This window comes from Mytilus galloprovincialis, chromosome 2 (assembly GCF_965363235.1).
Source record: "Mytilus galloprovincialis chromosome 2, xbMytGall1.hap1.1, whole genome shotgun sequence".
NCBI classification, from domain to species: domain Eukaryota; kingdom Metazoa; phylum Mollusca; class Bivalvia; order Mytilida; family Mytilidae; genus Mytilus; species Mytilus galloprovincialis.
The window spans coordinates 46,160,161-46,179,928 of record NC_134839.1 but is presented as its reverse complement, the minus strand read 5'-3'; the positions used below and the strand labels follow the sequence as shown (position 1 = coordinate 46,179,928).

At 32.2% G+C, this 19,768-nt stretch overlaps 1 protein-coding gene and 1 long non-coding RNA gene across 2 annotated transcripts; one reads left to right on the top strand and one right to left on the bottom strand.

Annotated features, from left to right (window-relative positions):
• Positions 1-1,100: 1,100 nt before the first annotated feature.
• On the bottom strand, positions 1,101-4,659 carry LOC143063690 (uncharacterized). Its single transcript, XR_012975077.1, has 2 exons — positions 4,547-4,659; positions 1,101-1,645 (listed from the first exon to the last, which is right to left on the bottom strand). It is a non-coding gene; the product is annotated as an uncharacterized LOC143063690 (long non-coding RNA).
• Positions 4,658-18,907, top strand: LOC143063688 (uncharacterized). Its single transcript, XM_076236005.1, has 2 exons — positions 4,658-4,767; positions 14,876-18,907. Exon 2 carries the CDS (start codon positions 14,887-14,889, stop codon positions 16,822-16,824), a length of 1,938 nt encoding a protein of 645 aa, XP_076092120.1. The 5' UTR covers positions 4,658-4,767; positions 14,876-14,886; the 3' UTR covers positions 16,825-18,907.
• Positions 18,908-19,768: the final 861 nt, after the last annotated feature.

Below are 19,768 nucleotides of genomic sequence, written 5' to 3'. Positions count from 1 at the left end.
TGGTAGAAACTAATTTTGGAAAATATGGACATACAGACTGACAAGGGTAAAACTTTGTGGCCGGTCTCTGATGCTTCGGGAGCATAAACAGTTATCAACAATGCAAGTTCAAAATAAAGTTACAGATAACAAACTCCACCATTTTAACCAAATCACAAAGTAGAAGCTTCTTGTTTCTGATGGCAAAATATCTTTCTAAAACCAGATGTGAATATCTTCTATTTCCAATATTTTGATGAAGGTTTAGTCATGAGACAGTTCTGTTATTTGTCAAGAGGAATTGGGACATGTATGTAGTGAACAAAAGCTGAAAGTTTGGATACAGATACAACAGTTAAGGACTTGAGGTTAATCCTTTTATTAGATTTAAAAAAGAGAGGCCATACCAAAGGGACATTCATCTCATTAATAGCTGAAAACAATCTGACAATTCCAGTGTAAAAAACTAAAAAAATGATCAAAATACAACATAGAAAACAAAGCATTAGGAACCCCACCAAAACACATGTGTTATCAGTTGATCTGGAAGTGTAAGCAGATACTGCTCAAGATGAGGCACCCTTTGTTTAAAAAAAAATCAAATTCACTTACAAATTTAAAGAATCCATATCCAATTCACTAACTATAAAAGTTAGTCTAGCATGAAGTCCAACTCTTTCTCCGACTGTACTGTAAACTTAAATGTAAGGTCACACCCTTGGTCTTATCTACATAAGTTGAAAAGCTTTGTAACTGAAACTTGGGAAGAAACATTGTAACAAAAGTGTGTAAATATTTAAGTCCAAATAACCATGTCCAGCAGAAAAGTAACTGTACCTGCCATATGTTTAAACTGTTCAAAGAAATATTGCAGACAGGGAAAAAAATATTAATGAGGTAAACAAAGCATCATTAAAAGGAGATATGTGTCTCATTGGCACTCATATCACATCTTCTTATATTTATTATGTAAATGAGTCTGCAAACCATCAGCATAAAATTATATACATGTAACTTTAATAGATATCTGATCTATATACACATATATAGTTCAAAGAAATATAGAAAGGTCTAGTATAGGATAAGTACAAATATTCTACTATTAATTAAATATTGTTAACTCAGATAACTGTATTTTTATTGCAAAAAAATCATTGTTGTTACTGGTATACTTTAATGCCTTAATTCATATAAAACTGATCTCTACAAATTGTACCTTCAACATCAATATATTACAGTCTAAAAGTAAAATCAAGGCTTTCTAGTTTCAAAACTTTGTACACAAATTAAAAAACGACCAGATATTTTGTAGTAAGATTATCTAAAATGTATATAGAATGTCATAACTTTGCTTGATCATCAAGTACAAACATGTGTGTTGATTTTGTTGACAAACATCAATAATCTCCTGACCCATTGCATTCTTTATTCATCAGCTCATTTCTTCATCCATTTCTTTGGCTAGTTCACTAAGTTGTTTCATGACTTCTACTGGATACCTACAACTAGTCATACGGACATTCAAATAACATTGAGACAAGCAAACCAGACGATCCTCCTCAAATTTGTCATGATGTGCTTCTAAAAACTTTTTCCTTTCTCTCCATTCAGTATTACTTTCATAGGGAGTTCTGTATGTTTCCACATCAAAGGTGTCTTGCATTTTCTGAAAATAAAATTAAAGCATCAGTGGCAGATCCAGAGGGGGGGGGGGGGGGGGGGGGGGGGGGTTCAGAGGGTTGGGACACCTGCTTTTGTGAATGGTCAATGCATTTGAATAGAGACAACACAGTTGGAACCCCCCTCCTCCTTTAATCCTAGGTTGGTAACCCACCTTTAGAAAATCGCTGGTTCTAGCCCTGAGCAATTATTGTATGTGATAAATGAATCATGTTTTTCCAGACTATAGTATCAATCAAATAGTGCGTTGAAGGGTAAGGACAGTCTGAGAAACGCAATCAGTGAATGTCAAAACATGATGGCCAGGATGTAGGATCATAAGTTCCTGGTACACATAACTGTACATAGAGCAATATACATGTATATCTAGATATATGTTTATCAAAAAAATCATAAACAAAATCCACTGTAACTGAGACTACTATATAGTAGTCTCAGACTGTAAGTACAAATAAAAACAATGTTGAAAGATTTCATATTTAAAATTTACAGGCTTTATAAACAATATCTCTAAATTTGAGTATGCGATACTCTGTTAAAATTGATAACAATTCTAAAGTCTGTAATATACTTCTACTTTGTAGTGACTGCCTTCAACACATTGGAATCAGGGAAGATGGGAATGAGTGGTCCAAATAATAAAGATGTTGGAAGGCCTCACAGAAAGAAAAAAAAATAGACTCCCATCATTATCTGGGAGAGTGCTTAAAAAAGGGGTATGATTGAAAAAAATGTTTCTACATCACTGGCTTTAGAATGCTTTGATTTGAGCGTTCCGGATGCAGATATGATGAAATCCAGAAGAATTATAGTTAACTCGTACCAATGTAAACTCGTACCAACGTCAACTCGTACCACTAAAAAATAACTCGTACCAATGTAAACTCGTACCACTGCTAACTCGTACCAACTTATTTAAATGCATTTGATTGGTGTTTAATTAATAATATATACTGTTATTTTTCTCAATACCTCTTAAGTCTGTAAAATGTATATAATTTGAAAGTAAAATGACCAATCTGTAGCTAATGTTCCATGTGTATTAGATATAGACAATACCTTGGCAGATTTGATTTGTTGTCTCCCTTGAATCATTCTTTTTTAAACTTATACTGATAACCATTGGATTTAATTTTTAATCATTCCAAATCAGTTACATTGAATAGATTTGGGTACTTTTCTTTTGTTTCTCGAAGGAATTTTATTCACTGACAGAATTAATTTAGTGTGTTTTAAAGGTTGTAAATTGTTTATGACCAACATGTTACAGCTTTTACATTAATGCTAGCAAGACAAATCTTTGTTTGGCTTGCTTGCTTTGTTTGTATCAATGTTTGCTCAAGCATGGTAATTAAGATAGGCGGGGCTTCAGCTTGTATACATCATACTTAAATTTTATTGGACGTTATGTTGGAGGTTAAGGACACTAAATTTTAAAACATCACATGACACATATTCTCACGTTTCCTTACCTGTAAATATACAATAGACAGGATTCTACTTCGTCGAAATTATCTGTTCATTTTCACAATCGTAGAAACGGAAGACAATTTTTTTTCAGAGATCCAACTTAAAGACTGTCGTCAAGCACTTTTAGTAAAATAGCTATTCGAACACACCTACTCTGATTTTGTGATCCATTGGATAGGTATTTCATTTGACCCCTATATTTCATCTTTTAGTACTGTGATTTTTTTATGTTATAAATTCAACCTGTAGCTTTGCTATATAAAATGATAGAGTCTGAAGCGAGATGATGTATCAAATACTCTTGTTTTGTACATTTTCAAGACAAAATATTCATCTCAAACACACCCTAACATAAAAAAGGTGCACTCGATTTTCTCTTTTCAATACAATTGTTTCCCATTTTTTAGAATATTTTCTGGAGTTGCATAATCGAAGGACAGACATGGAAATAACTGACTGAACTAATAGATTGATATGTTATAAAAACAATATTAAGTCAATTAATGTTGAAGGCCAGTTTCTCAGCCTCATACAAGAAAAAAGTGTATTTGTCATGTGATGTTTTAAAATTAAGTGTCCTTAACCTCAGACATAACGTCCAATAAAATCTAAGTATGATGTATACAAGCTGAAGCCCCGCCTATCTTAATTACCATGCTTGAGCAATCACTGATACAAACAAAGCAAGCAAGCCAAACAAAGATTTGTCTTGCTAGCATTAATGTAAAAGCTGTAAAAGTATTAAATTTTTTATATATAATATTTTTTGCGTAAGGTATGATTACCGACAGAGTAAGGGTTGTTTAGCTAGCGAAGGTTGTTTTTTTTTAGTTGTAATGATAAACGAGATATGCATTGCTTTGAAAAAGAGAAGTGACACCTTGACAGGAAAGTAAATGAGACCTGAAATCTGAAAACAAGTTGATTAGTTAATAATCAACCAATAATCAGTCAGGGGACTTACTTAAATGAGTGATTTTCTAAATCACTGATTCAAGTAACATTATTTCTATAAAGGTTGAAAGTAAGAGTTGTCTTTCTTTAATAAAAACCTATTTAAGTAGTACAAAATAATCACTAGAAGAAGTGATTTAATTTTACTATAGCTTTAAATATAGAATACTAATGATCCAGGGACTAATTATGTTTCTAAACTTATCAGAACCAACAAAACATTCGTATTTTTTAATATATTTTTAATGGTACGACTTCCCAGTGGTACGACTTTAAGTTGGTACGAGTTAACTTTTTTGGTACGAGTTAACATGGTACGAGTTTCCGTTGGTACGAGTTAACTTGCTTCCATCCAGAAAAGCGCAACGCATGAAATTTAAAAGAACTTTGTTATTTTCTTTTGTATAAATGCTAGGACTAATAATGCTATTATTCCAAGGTATGTGTAGTTAATGAAACATACCTTAGTCGTGTTTGTGTATATCAATCGTGAAATTGAACGATTTTAATCTTTCAGTCTTTGTCGTGCCAGTAAATCTTCTTACGGTCCGGTACGATTTGAAAATTACAAGAGCTGTTACACTTCCGGTTGAAAGAACGAAAAAAAAATTATACACGATAATAGGCTATGCAATGATTTATACACACCTTTAGTAAGAGATAACGAAGATTTAACCTTTTTGGGTAGGTTTATTGTTTGAATTAGATTTATCTTAATGTGTGCATTGTCATTCCGCCAAAAGGGTGAAATTAAAGGCACTTGTTTAAAGGGAAACTTCGCAAAAAAATCAAAAATTGATATTATGTCCATTCTGTATAAAAATGATCAAATTTATAGATATTAAAGTTTTATTCCGCTAAATAAGAGATCACCATCAATTTTAAATTTTGTGTATCAGTTCTTTGCTCTCCGCCATCTTGTCACCTTCTCCGATGAAAAATCCCGATATGTCTATAAACCGCAAAGGAACAAAACTACAGTAAACGATGTAGTCGTAATTGCGTGTCGATATCTTGTCAATCGTACGGTTGTTTTATCTGACTGACTAACTTGATACGGAAAATGGTCTTATATTTTTAAATAACCATATAGTCTGTTATTTTTAAACTGATAATATTGTAATTAGTTAAAAAGTCAAAGTTCAAATCATAAATAAGTGTTCCGTGGAAATTGTTTTCGAAAATCTAATTCGTTCATAATTCTTTCAAGTAATAAACTTTATTTAAATAAATTCGGATCTTCCCTCATCTGATCACCAGCATGGCTAAAGGTATTACTCCCAAAGGTATTGGAAGGGGTGTAAGGTGACACGTCCAGGTATTCAATCGATTTCCTGTCCGGCGGGCTTGCAAGTTCATGCATCGTTTCACTTCTGTAGGTATTGATCAGTGTACACGACCGTTACTTATAACTTTCCATTTTGAACTATCAGGTGCATGTATAATATACATATTTGTCTTGCGTGTCCGAAAGTGATATAATATACTAGTCATTACTGAACTCATACGCTTGTTTATAAATAACATTTCTGGTGTAAAGAATATTATTTATAAAAAAAAAATAATACAAAAAAAAAAATTGAAGAAATACAAATCTATTTACATATTTTTCCAAGGGTTAATTTGGGAAAATGTAATATATACTCGTTGTCAATAGTTTAGGACAGATTGGAACATACCAGCATTATTGATTTAAAAAAAATGTGCGCACTTGTCGACGATTCGTGTATACATACGCCTGGGTAGAAAGTTACGGAACTATAGTCAGTAGCGCAATTTAAAATATGTATACATGTATACATTGAACATAAGAAAGAAACATACATTTTGTGTAAATTGTGGTAAAAGTTTTGTAAATAGACTAGTCCACGTATGCCAACAGTATGTAATCAACGAATTCGATAGACTATTGTATACCAAAAGAAGAAGAAGAAAAAAAAAGAAACAATTTGATTTAAATACAGGTCAATTTATAACTTGCTTTGGTTCATCGAAGTTAAGAACATAGTAAACTCACAGATTTATATATCAATTAGATTGTTCTCGAATAAAGGACGAAATTCGTCTTCATCACAATTGTTCCAACATTCATGTAAAATATATGCAACTGGACGTACACTAATAATCCCCAAGGGATGTGAATATTTTCTAGGAAAACTATTGAGTATCAATTTCGGGATTTATTTTCTTTCTTGATATTCAATGACAGCAATTTAAAGAATAAACTGCTTGTCGGATATTTGTCCGCTTTAGGGGTATTCTTGCAAGTTGAACAGACTTATAATAACATTCAAAAATAGGGAAAGATAACATTAAATTCGTTGTCTTTTAATTTTAAACATCGTTGGTCAAATAGTTATTAAAGTATATATATACGTTGGGAGACGACGATTATTATAGTAGTCTCAGATTTTAATAAGGACGTTCCCGATTATGAATAAATTTGGTTGACGTTTTTCACACTTGAAAAGAATATCTATTCGTAATTTTTCGATTCCATTCCAATACAAAAGTATTTGTTCTTTATTCGTACATATTATATTCCGCTTCGGTAAAGTTATCTTCAGATAGTTTCATATATTAATTAATACATGGCTTTCAAAAGTCTAAATGTAAGTGTTCTCGTACATTTTTTCGCCTAATAAAGACAAATAAAAATGATTTAGTAAAGCTATTTCTAATTTCTAAGTCCCCCTTTTTTATGAGACATAAATCAAGGACAAGACTTGTATATCATTTCATTCTGACATATGCATTAAGTTTCCCGTCTTTAACCGAAAATTGTGTATTTCTTAGTAAATTAACTTATTTGAATTCAAATAAATAATAGCACCAAATATAATTAAATAATTCCACGGCGACCAATTTTTATTTGTCACCAACTTGAATATGTATTTTTAATGTGTGTATATTAAATGCTCCCACTGATCCGAATAGACAGTCACACCTGGCAAGGTGTGCCCTAGAGGCGTGGTTAAATACCGAAGTGCAAATAACAATTTACCTTTCAACAAGCCATCTACGAGTATTGCCACAGAACCGTGAATACACACATCGTATAACCCTAGTCATAGCAGAGATAGTAAAAGGTCAATAATAGTACACCAACATATTGTCTTTACAGATTATTGTACTTTAATTTGTTCACCTTATCAGTCCGAAAATGCATTTATTAAAAATAAATTTATAACTTTTTGTGTTGTCTACAAAAATAATTCGAATATATACGTTTAACATAGATAATTTATCTCACGAATGAGTACAATTGAACGTCTGTGCGTTTTATCTTCTTATTATCGGATGGTTATTAGATAAAGCATAAGTCATCGGCGCGCTTACGATTACGTTAAAATATGATTAAAAACCAAGACTTTTAATGATTGTATTTTAAATCCCGGCATGCAAAAATCAGGAGAAAACGTCACGACCTACAGGAAGTAGTTGATATTTTTTCATTAATTATTGAATTTCTCCTTTATTACTGCACATATAGCGATAAAACTTTGTGAATATATATATTATGTCATAATGAACATATTTAAACCATAAGTAAAAAATCGTGAATTTTCCCTTTAAGGTTCATCATAACCTTTTGGCTAAAATGGCCGTATTTACACCCCAAATTTTACTCTGAGTACAGACTAACCTATACACTTGCGACAGTTTTAAGGGATGGCAGGAACTAGATATATAAATTTTAAATGCATTTTATGTTTCAGAAAATAATAAACTTTTCTAGATTTTGCTATCCATTTTTTTCGTTCCTGCAGAAGGTGCAAAAATTAACTAAGTAGTGAAAACGATTGAGAAGCTCCCCTCATATAATCAATGTTGTGAGTAGAATTGATTTAAATGGACAATAGATGGACAATAGACACCTGTAAACAATAGGTGATTTAACAGGTTTAAACTGTGTAACTGAGTGGACCGTATCAAATGAAACTCGGGTGTTTGTTTATTTTGCTATCTTCTGCAGACTGGAAAAAAATGAACATCAAAATCTAGGTAAGTTTTTAATTTTCTGAAACGTAGACTTCATATAACTTTTATATATCTAGTTCCTGCCATGCTTTAAAACTTTCCTGGATGTACCAGTTTGTCTGTACTCATAGTAATTTTGGAGGTGTAAACACGGCCATATTTTTCAATTCCTTATGATGAACCTTAAGGTTCATGTGGACCCTATGGCTAAAATGGCCGTATTTTCACCTCAGAATTTACTCTGAGTACAGACAAGCCTGCGCATCTGTAAAAATATTCAGGCATAGCATGCCCTAGATAAAATAATTTCAAATATGTTTTATGCTTTAGAAAAATAAAAACTTACAAGGATTTTACCGTGCACTTTTTTTCAGTCCTCCAGAAGGTGCCAAAATAAACTAAGTTGGGAAACAGGTTTGAGAACTTCCCCACAGGTAATAATTGAAGTGAGCTGTATTGATTGACATGGACATTAGATGGACAATAGATACATGACAATAATTGGTTATGTAAACTGTGTACCTGAGTGGACCATATCAAGGTAAACTCAACTGTTTGTTAATTTTATCATCTTCTGCAGGGACGAAAAAAGTGTACGGCAAAATCCAGTTAAGTAATGAAATTTCTAAATCATACAAGGCATTTGAATTTTATTCATCTAGGGCATGCTATGTCTTAAAGCGTTTCCAGATGCACAGGTTTGCCTGTACTCATAGTAAATTTTGAGGTGAAAATACGGCCATTTTAGCCATAGGGTCCACATGAACCTTAAAATCTATCCATGGCAAGATCTACTATCCCTATGTAAGATATGGGCCATTTCAAAAACAATGAGGATTTTTACTTTTTGTGGTATATTTTTATATTAGTTAAGTTTAGAATTATAACACAAGTGTTATAAAATGCAGGATAGTCAGGGCTAGCTTGCTGCCAAGTTTCATGAAGATATCTCAAACCACTTCAGAGAAAATGAAGAAACTTTTGGTAAAACTTCCATTCCTTAAAACATCCACTAGACTTGCTGACATAAGCCGGGCAAAATTCTCTAGAAGAAATGATTCAAAGAAAGAGACTTGGAAAGAGAGTCAAGAGAGAACCCGCTAATACTGGCTGAATATAAAATTGAAAAATGATCAGAGGAAGTTGAACAATCTTAAACAAAATAAAAAACTACAAAACCAAGCTAACAAAAAAGGCTTAAAGAAAGAAGAACTTCGAATGCCAAATTTTATAAACAATATATAGAAAAACAAAGGCAGTGGCAGAGAAACAGTAGAAAAAAAGGAAGGAAGATAAAAAAGAAGTTGGGTTGAATTAGGACTTAGAATCGAACAAAAACAGCTCAAAAATTCAAATGAGAACAGATCTGTGACTGTGTCAGATTCCAGATCTACAGTGAGAAAACCTGCTCAACACACAAGAAAACAACTGCCACAAAACCCAAATGCTTGGACAAGTACTTTGAAACACATCATAAAAAATGCTATACCAAGAAGAAAGGGCCTTCTAGACGAGATCATTCATAAGCATTTGGGTTTTGTGGCAGTTGTTTTCTTGTGTGTTGTGGAGGTTTTCTCACTGTAGATCTGGAATCTGACACAGTCACAGATCTGTTCTCATTTGAATTTTTGAGCTGTTTTTGTTTGATTCTAAGTCCTTATTCAACCCAACTTCTTTTTCATCTTTCTTCCTTTTTTTCTACTGTTTCTCTGCCACTGCCTTTGTTTTTCTTTATATTGTTTATCAAATTTGGAATTCAAAGTTCTTCTTTCTTTAAGACTTTTTTGTTAGCTTGGTTTTATAGGTTTTTATTTTGTTAAAGATGGTCAAACTTCCTCTGATCATCTTTTAATTTCAGATTCAGCCAGTATTTGCGGGTTCTCTCTTTCGAGGTATCTTTCTTTGATTGATTTCTTCTAGAGAATTTTGCCCTGCTTATTTCAGCAAATCTAGTAGATGTTTTAAGGAATGGAAGTTTTACCAAAAGTTTCTTCATTTTACTAGCTGTCTTTCAACTATCTGTCCTAAAAATAAAGCTAATTTTCATATTTTTCTTAAATTGTTAAATTCATGTCAGGAGTGTGACGAATTACATCTGAATGGTTAATCCTTGAAACATCTTTAAATATACCATTCTAAATCAAAATAATTGTTCTATTTTGTACAAAACACATTTCCTCACTTTCCTATATGATATTATAGTTGTACACACTTATTTCCTTTGATAAATTTGCATTACTGTGCACAAAAAATAGAAAAATTACTAATTAAAACTCATTGTGCCAAAACAATTATGATAAATAATAAATAACACATTTAAGAGGTAAATGATAGGAATATAACTTGGTTTCAACATTTCTAACACAAAGAAACTTTTGGGACTTGTCCTTGTGAAATTATGAATTGACAGAAAATGCCTTAAAAAAAGCGTCACACTCCTGACATATATAATGCACTCCCACATCTATGATATAAACATATCACAGTTGTAATAAAAAAAAATTCTTCTCTTTGGAATAGCCACTTCTGAAAAATAAAGAAGAAGAAAACATTTAAGTCCTATGTATTCTTTGGTAGATGTTTAAAGACAGTTGTCACAATCTTGACATTTTTGGGTGCCTCTCTTTGTATTTTTTTAAATGGCCCTAAAAAGAAAGTCCTGTTCTATGGCAAAAGATATCAGTAATTGAAATCAATGATATAGCAATGTGTTAAGTGAATTTTTGTGAAAGTTTAAAGAATTTTTCAATCTTTGTAACATATGTCAGGAGTGTGACAAAATACTGAAAATAGAAGGCTTTTTCTACATACACATAAAAACGGTACAATGAAATGACATTTTTTTTTTTGCAAATGATCACAAAAACTCAGGGCTTTCAAAGTTTGCTATTTTAACTGAAATATATTAAGATTCTTTTTATTGGCAAAAACTTCAATCACTAGTTATTATTATTTTTTTCAAATTAAGCTATTCAATTTGATTGTTATTATATGATTTAGCAGAAAAGATGGAAACTTTGGTTTTAAAATTTTTCTTTTTCTATTGACTTTCATTTGGAAAAGGTTTGAGCAATGTTTTCTTAACTGTTTTATTACCAAACTTGTTTATAAGTAGTATGGTTTCTGTTCAAATTTTTTGAGATGTATGTTATTAAAATTTAAGATTATTCAATGTGTCTGTTTCATTCTGCCTGAAACTTTGGAATTGTAAAATTTAAAGTATCGGTAATAGGGTAAGACAAAAAGAAATACAAAATATTGAGTTTGAAATTGGACCCCCCATGTCACACTTTTGCTTCATTTTTTTTAAAATGGCCCTCATACCTGTAAGATACCTGTAAGATCGTTGTGGGGCTCATATGGAAGGATCCTATCCTTTTTAGCCCACCATATTTCCACTTTCAAAACTGATACAATCATCAATCCTGCATGATTTGGTGCAATATTTCACACAATTAAAAAGTTATATAGAAAACTATTTGTGTCCTCATCATTTTCTTAACTGATACATGACTGACTCCCAATGACGGTCTATACTAATTTTAAAGGCTTTCACAGTTTTTGATGAAATAACTTCAACTGGTAGGTTATTTCAATCATTAATAATTCATTGTGAGAAATGTCTTAATCGAAAAGAAGTGTTACATCTAGGTTTTGCTAATTTCCAATTATGCCCACGGGTATTTGTACTGATGACAGTAAAAAATCTTTCATAAGATATATCTTTGATTCCTTTTAATATTTTGAAAGCTTGTATCATATCACCTCTTCGCCTTCTGTGAGTTAGCGAAGGTAGTTTAAGTACTTTTAATCTGTTTTCATAGCTTAAATGTCGTATATCAGGAATTAGTTTAGTTGCTCTCATCTGCACTTTTTCTACAGCATTAATATCTTTCTTTAAATGCGGATACCATATTGTATTTCCATATTCCACATGTGGTCGTACATGTACCAACGCAACGTATAGTCTTAAAAATGTATCTTGATCTTTAAAGTTAAAAGTTCGGTTAATCAGCCCAAGTATACTATTGGCTTTATTTATTTTACTTGGGGGTAGTATATCTTGCCATGGATAGAAAACAATTGCCTGTGAATTGTTTCTGTCAATGTGCATTTTACTATCCACACCAGTACGAAAAATCGTGATTTTTCATACTGGTGAAGATGGTAATCTGCACATTGACAGAAACAAGTGCCTGTGGGCAGGTAGGTGAAATACAGAAAAGGGGAATTATTTTTTTGGACTTTTTAAGCTTGCAAGTGCACACCAAACAGTGACAGGATAGTGAACCAAATGACGGTGGTCACTTAGTGGTAGAAGTAAAAGTAGACTGGTAGAAGGGGGCGAAAAATACCAAAGGAACAGTCAAACTCATAAATTGAAAATAAACTGCCAACGCCATGGCTGAAAAGAAAGTGACAAACAGACAGAAATTATATTTCTATTACAAAAATATATATCTAGTTCTATACTAGGGAGGGTAGGAGGGGCCCTGATCCCGAAATCTCAAGCTTAAAAACACGAAATTCTGAGGTCCTGAATTTAAATAAATTTAAATTCTGACATCCCGAAATTCGAATAGAGAATTCTTGGATCCCAAAAGGGTCAATCCTGAAATCCCCAGCTTAAAAAGGCCTGTTCCCAAAGTCCCGATAAAGGTCCTATCCCCCCTCATACTAGTAGTAGGAAAGAAGGAGCACTGCTTCATTAACTGATAACATTCACACAAAAAAGCAACCCAATAGTGCTCTTCACGGTTAGTTCGGCCATATTGGATAGGGGGCAGATTTTTTTGAAAGAGGTGGAAAAAGTATGAAAGTATGGGAAATCTTGCATGTTTCTAAGCATTTGGGACAATATCCCTAATGCGCCTCCTATTGAGGAACAGTTGAAAAGTTGTTTGTAAACAAAAAATCTCTGTGTAGTGATATCGGACATGTTTCAATTTTTAACAAGTGACTGAGCTTAACCATTTGTGTTGATCTGGAAAGTATAGGACCTTAGAATAAATGTGTAAAAACTATGGAGTTATTATATGTATTCAAAGTATTTAATTTTCAAAGAAATTATTGTGTGAAAAAAGGGACTTTTTACCATGAAGAGCCGCATCACAAAAGGATTTTCGGGGAATGCTAATTTACAGAAAAATGAATCACACTTTGTACTCCGAAAATTTAACCACATATGTAAAAATGCCTCAGCTTCAAAACAAGCCATCTTACATATACAAGTTTACAATATGGGCTGAGCAACAGAAGAAAACGTTACCATTACCGGCTATGGAGAAACAATTACGCATATTGCCCCAACTGTTCTGTTTTAATGATGTGTTCCCGTATTTTTCACACTATTTTTACCTCCATTATGAAAATCTGCCCCCTATCCAATATGGCCGAACTAACCGTGAAAAGCCCTATTGGGCAATCATACTAAATGGATTTTGTAGAAATCTGGTAGACATAATAAGTCTTGATGATGACCTAAAATTGTTTATTTTTTGCACTTTTGCCCCTGTCCCAAGTCAGGAGCCTCTGACCTTTGTCAATCTTGTATGATTTTAAAGTTTAGTTTCTTGTGTATATTTCAGAGTTAAGTATGACGTCCATTATCACTGAACTAGTATACATTTTTGTTTAGGGGCCAGCTGAAGTACGCCTCAGGGTGCAGGAGTTTCTCGCTGTATTGAAGACCCATTGGTGCCCTTCTACTGTTGTTTGCTCTTTGGTCGAGTGGTTGTCTCTTCGACACATTCCCCATTTGCAGTCTTAATTTTATCTAATAAAAACTTATGAGCTCTACATGTGTGGTCATCATAAATTACAGACTTATTTTTTCTGTTTTTCCCCGAATTTACAATATTCATTTTGACACATCAAACATATGAACACTATATAATTATACAACTAAGTGACTCTCAGTTTTGTGTTAGAAATTAGTATGAATTTAATTGATTACCCAGGGGGAACGGTATATAAAAAATCTTATTTGTGATATAGAAATGAATATTTTAACTTTCCCTTTATATGCATGCTACCTGTAAAATAGCGTAAATGAAAAATTGAATTTTGTAAAAATTGGTGCATATGCAATGTCGCCAGGTAAACAGATTTATAATACACATTACCACTCGACATCAATGAGACTTCTTAGATTGAGATGGAACACAAGTTTCATGCTTATATTCACTCTACATGTAATTTATCAACAGAAAACAAAATATGTATTTATAAGCTATGAATCAAGGGCAAAGCACTGGCTTTACATTGCTGTTGATACTCTCTGGTACTAACAATCTACTATATTGTACATGTATATAGATAGTAACGGTATCAATTTAGTGCTGGTAAATGAAATAAATTTGGTGAGTCACAGTCGCTTTCACTTTTCTTGATTCATCTTCATTAGGAACACTCGAAACCCAAAAGTATTATTGCGACCTCAATGAAAGTTTTCCAAAGTGCCATCTCTATTTGCCTTCTGGACAAGGTATTTAAACTTTTGGAAGTTCACGTGTCCTATTAAATAAATTCAACAGCTATTGTTTGTGTGTTTTTTTTTCACTGGGTTCTTTAAATTTCTTCTTCTAAGAATAAGCTATGGCACTGTGGAAAACTTTCATTGGGTTTCGCAATAACATTTTAAAAGAATTGTTAGAGAGAAGATTGATTTTCATTATTGTTTTTTTACTTTACTTTAAATATTTATTTAAAAATAGGCATCTGTCATGACTTGTTTTAACAGAAGCTACACAATTGTATGTCTGTTTGTTTAGAAAAAGATTATAAATTCTATTACCTTGGTTTTTTTCAGGTACATGAAAAATGTATTCTAGCTCTAAGGAAACTGATGTTGAGAGATTTAGATCTCCATTTGAAAGTAATACAGAGTGGAAAATTAGGAAAAAATTCCTTGTCGAACATATAAACAAATTTGATGAGGATCGTTTGATATGTTTATCTCTCTGTTATGTGAATGTCAGGCAGATGGGATGCAAGTACCCCACAATGGTGATGAAACAACTGAATGAGTTGGCAAAAGACCTGGGAGAAGATGACATATCAGATATCACAAATCTACCTAGTCGAATCAAAGGCATTGAAACTGTTAAATTTGTAAAATCAAGTGACAAAGGAAGTCGAGATAGTAGTTCAATATCAGGACCATCACCTGCCAAAAAGATTGTACCTATGTTTGGTATGAACTTTGTAAAATCAAGTTCAGAATTTAAAAGTACAGATGTTGCAATGCATGAAGAACAATCGTTTGTATCTGGTATGAAACCATTTCCTGCTCAAAGAGCTAAAGGAACAGGACTAGGATATGGGACACCAAAATACAGTACTACTGGCATAACAGATATAGATATAAAGTTCAGAACATTGGTCCATGCTATATCAGATCTAAAGAAAAAGTTTGGAAGTGCTAAAAACAGTATTGAGATTCTGCAGATGGCTGTAGATAAAACCAAAATGTCTCTTGATACTAAATTTAGAGATGTTGTAGGTTCTCAGTATGCACATACATTTGTGTGCAGCCTGAATATTGACTTGGTAGAGATTTCAGAAGGGAAGGCAACAAATAAAAAAGCAGCTAAACATACAGCATTTGATTTAGCTGTTGAAAAATTGGAAAATACAGATATTTATGTTGATCAGTCCATTCTGGACAGGCTGGTACTGGTAAAAGCAAATAAAAATACTGTCCAAAGTCAATCATTTAACAGTGAATGTACAACAAAACAAACAGCTACCAATGATCATTTAGACAAACAAAAAAGTGCATACTCTTTACCATGTAGCTTTGTAAGTCATAGTACACAACCTGATTCTTATGAGGCATCAAAATCATTTTCATATGACTCTTCCAATTATGATGACTCATCTTATAATACAGAGATGTATGAATCAAACTTTAAAGCTGTTAGCAAAGGTAACAGACAAGTAGCAAATTCTTTGAATGGGGATATAACAAAATTTATTATTTTCGAAAATGTCAGTATTGATAATACAAGTAATCCATATTCAATTTTGAGACAGAGTTGTGACATCAATAAGGCATTATTGGAATTCCATTACGAATTAGAAGCAAATGGTGTCAATATGCACTGCACGGTAGACATTGAAGGGGAGACAATTGCAGAAGCTTCTGAAGTAGGTAAAGTCCTTGTAAAAACCCTTGCAGCACTCAAAGCTATCGAGGAACTTAGAAAAATATGCTGGACAATTAAAATTAAGCAAAGTATTGATTGCCAAAGTGATGATAGTATTTCAAGAGATTCAGTTATGGGAGAAATTCAGAAACAAATGGAGACAATATCTGATGACAATATTGGAAGCAAATTACTTCGTAAAATGGGTTGGAGTGGTGGTGGTGTTGGAGCAGAGGGAAATATCGGAAGAGAGGAACCAGTTGCAGTTTCATTGCAGCAAATTATCAAACGTGAAGGTCTTGGACTTAACTCTGGTGATGGAATGAAAGACTTCAGAAATAAAGTAAGAAAAGTTGTGGAAGATTATGCAAAATCTGAAACGCAGGAAGATCTTTCATTTACATCAGACTATACTAAGGAAGAACGTGCATATATACATACAGTAAGCCAGAGACTTGGATTGAAATCACAAAGTCGTGGAAAGGGAGATGATCGACATTTAACATTAAGTAGAAAGAGAACAACAAACCAGTTATTTAACCATCTAATTAATGAAGGTGGATCAACTCATAAATATGAACTTGTTCCACCTGAAAACAGTGCATATTAAGCTAAATACCTTGGTATAAAAATTTTAAAAGGTATGATAGTGAATTGTTATATATGCTTTGTTTCTATTTGTCTGTTTTGTATACAAAAATGTTGTTGATTTTTGCTGCATTTCCCTTACTTAAATTTATCATGTTTATGTTGTCTCCTTGATGAACAGACACTCATAATCATATAATATTAGGTTACAGTCGAGGAATATTAATTGGGGATTGTTGCAGATATTTGTTATTGCAACTTGGATGTGATGAATTTTTACTCTAAATAATAAAAAATACATTAAAAATATATTGATGTGGGGTAGGGCCCAGCTTGTATTCCAAGTAAATATTTAAAAGTTTCATAAACCTAGCTGACTTCATGATTTGTTTATGTATGTAGGCAGACAGTTAAGTTTTTTGATGCAGGAAATCACTTTTTTCTTGAAATCCTGTAAGCCAAAGCATTTTTCTAAAAATAAAAAATAAAATTTTTTACTGCAAATTTGACACAGGTAATTAATTTGGAATAGCATAGTGCATATATATTATCAATTTGCAGTGCAAACCTGTAAAAATAATGATTCTCAAATTTTAAAATTCTTGACCAAAATCTTGAAAATCTATGTTATTACTACTTTTTTGTAAGATTTCACATAAGGGTCAGTGTGTTATGTGTAAATCAACTTTTGTCATAATGTTCACTGTGAATCAAAGTTAGTTTTATGGATTGATTTATTGTTTTTTTTTTATGCCACTTTCAGTACTCTTGCCTATATCATGGAGGTCTGAATTTTACCTTGTGTACCATAATTTTTTTTTTAATTTTTCAAAAGATCAATTTGGACTAGGTATCATACCTTTAATTAAATTTTTGTTGGAGTAGAGCACATAAATATGTATCACAATTATTTTTTTCAAAATTTAGTTTTTATTGGGGTATTCACAAAAATCCATTTGACTTTTGACACTTGGGGAGCATATTATACCAAATTATCACAGGCATTTGGCTCAGAAAAAAAAATAAGGTATATAGGAATTTTTTGGCCGAGACATTGAAGTGCCTGTGCTAGCTATCAGTTGACATTGAAATTCTAGCAGGAAAAAATGCATCTTAAAAATTCCCACGGTTGCAATTGATTTGTAAAATATATACATATATAAAACTGTATGTAATATGCTCAACAACTGTCCTAACATTCAACTTTTAGTTTAAAATTTTTGTTAAGAACAATTACAACAATAAAGTATTTCAATGTATGTTACATGAAACTTCAAGGTTGTTCTACCCATTGGCCATAGGCCATACTTTTGGGATTATGCCTTTACAAAATTTGCTGAAGGACAGACTTACAAAATGAGAATGAAAATTAAAAAGCTTTTGCATCATCAATTATCTATTATTTTACTGTTTATGTAAAATCTATTGTAAAGAATGTACATGTAATACTACATTAGGTTTGATTTTTATTTTTATCCCAAATTGTTATGTTGTTGCAAGATTAATATTTGTTTTTGATTAATTGAATAATCAATTAATGGTGGTTTAAATAAGAGAGAGTTATTAGTTGTTGTTGTTAATATACCCAAGTCTTTGAAATAACAAAATTGGCAGTTGGGGTGCATGAATTGTAAATCTGGGTTACAGTCATCATCAATTTTTAGCAAGCAGATGGTATGTTGGGCAACAGACAGTTAAAACAAAAACAAAATTTGTAATTGACAATTATGGTTTTCTCAAAAACTAGCTCTTATAATAATAATTATTTAAGTAGTGTTGTTCACAGGGTCTTTTAGGATCATAGTAATGTGATGCTAAACTGAAATAATTTTCTCATAGATTGGGTTATGGATGTTATTAAATTTTTAGAATCAAGATGGTATGTGAAATTTCCCTGTTTATCAGGATGCTAAGGAAATATCTGACAAGACTGTTCTTAAAAATGTTTGGATGTTTATGTCCTCTTGTCTCATGTGTCTGTTGTTGAATTGTATGATTGTTAAGTAACCAGATTTGCACTTTCTAAATTTAAAACCATCTGAAAGATTTAAGTTGATCTTTATTCTGACAGTAAACTGAATGAGCATGAATAAATGTACAGTAATTTTAGTAGTTTGATATGATGAAGGAAAATAATTGATCTTGCAAAAATAAAATAAAGAGTATGATTGCCAATCAGACAACATTTGTGGCCTTTCGGCTGTTATCTGCTCTTTGGTCAGGATGTTGTGTTTTTCACATATCCCCCATTTACATTCTCAACTTTATTAGCTATGAAAAGAGTCTAAATAAAATGGTTTTATGGAATCTTTATTGGCAACAATGAGCTTCTATAGATTTAAAGACCCAACAGGAAAAATGTGAAACTTATAATATTTAGCAAATACAAACTGCCTGATTTATATATAAATAATGAATGAAAACCACTGAATTGCAGGTTCCTGACTTGGGCAAGCACATACTGAATATGGCGGGTTAAATATTTGTAAGCCCTCAATCTCCATAATCTTTGAGAATTGTGTATTAAACTATTACAGCACTAAAATGAAGGCTAAAGTACCATCAATATTTTTCGTGCAGTTGGTGAGACAAATTGATATTAATACATTGAAAGCTAGTTAGGTCAAATTTTATTTAATGCATAAAACGAACCAGAAACTTTAAAAAGTTTATGTTGCTCACCTAGATCTATGTGCATCTTCCCTAAGGCAGCAACCATTTGATTTTCTGGGGGGGGGGGGGGGGGGGGCTATGGTTTTTTTTGGAAAAGAAGTTTGTTTCCAGTTTTCGGAGAGAAAAAAAAATTTGTTTTTGATTCTGAGAAAAAAAAATTGTTTGTTTCCCCCTCAGCTGCCCCTATATGTAATGCTAAAATTGAAAGAAAAAAATTGTTTTCGACTTGTCGCGAAAAAAATAGATTGTTTTTCGCCACAGGCGAAAAAAAAAATTTGTCCAGAAAAAAAAAC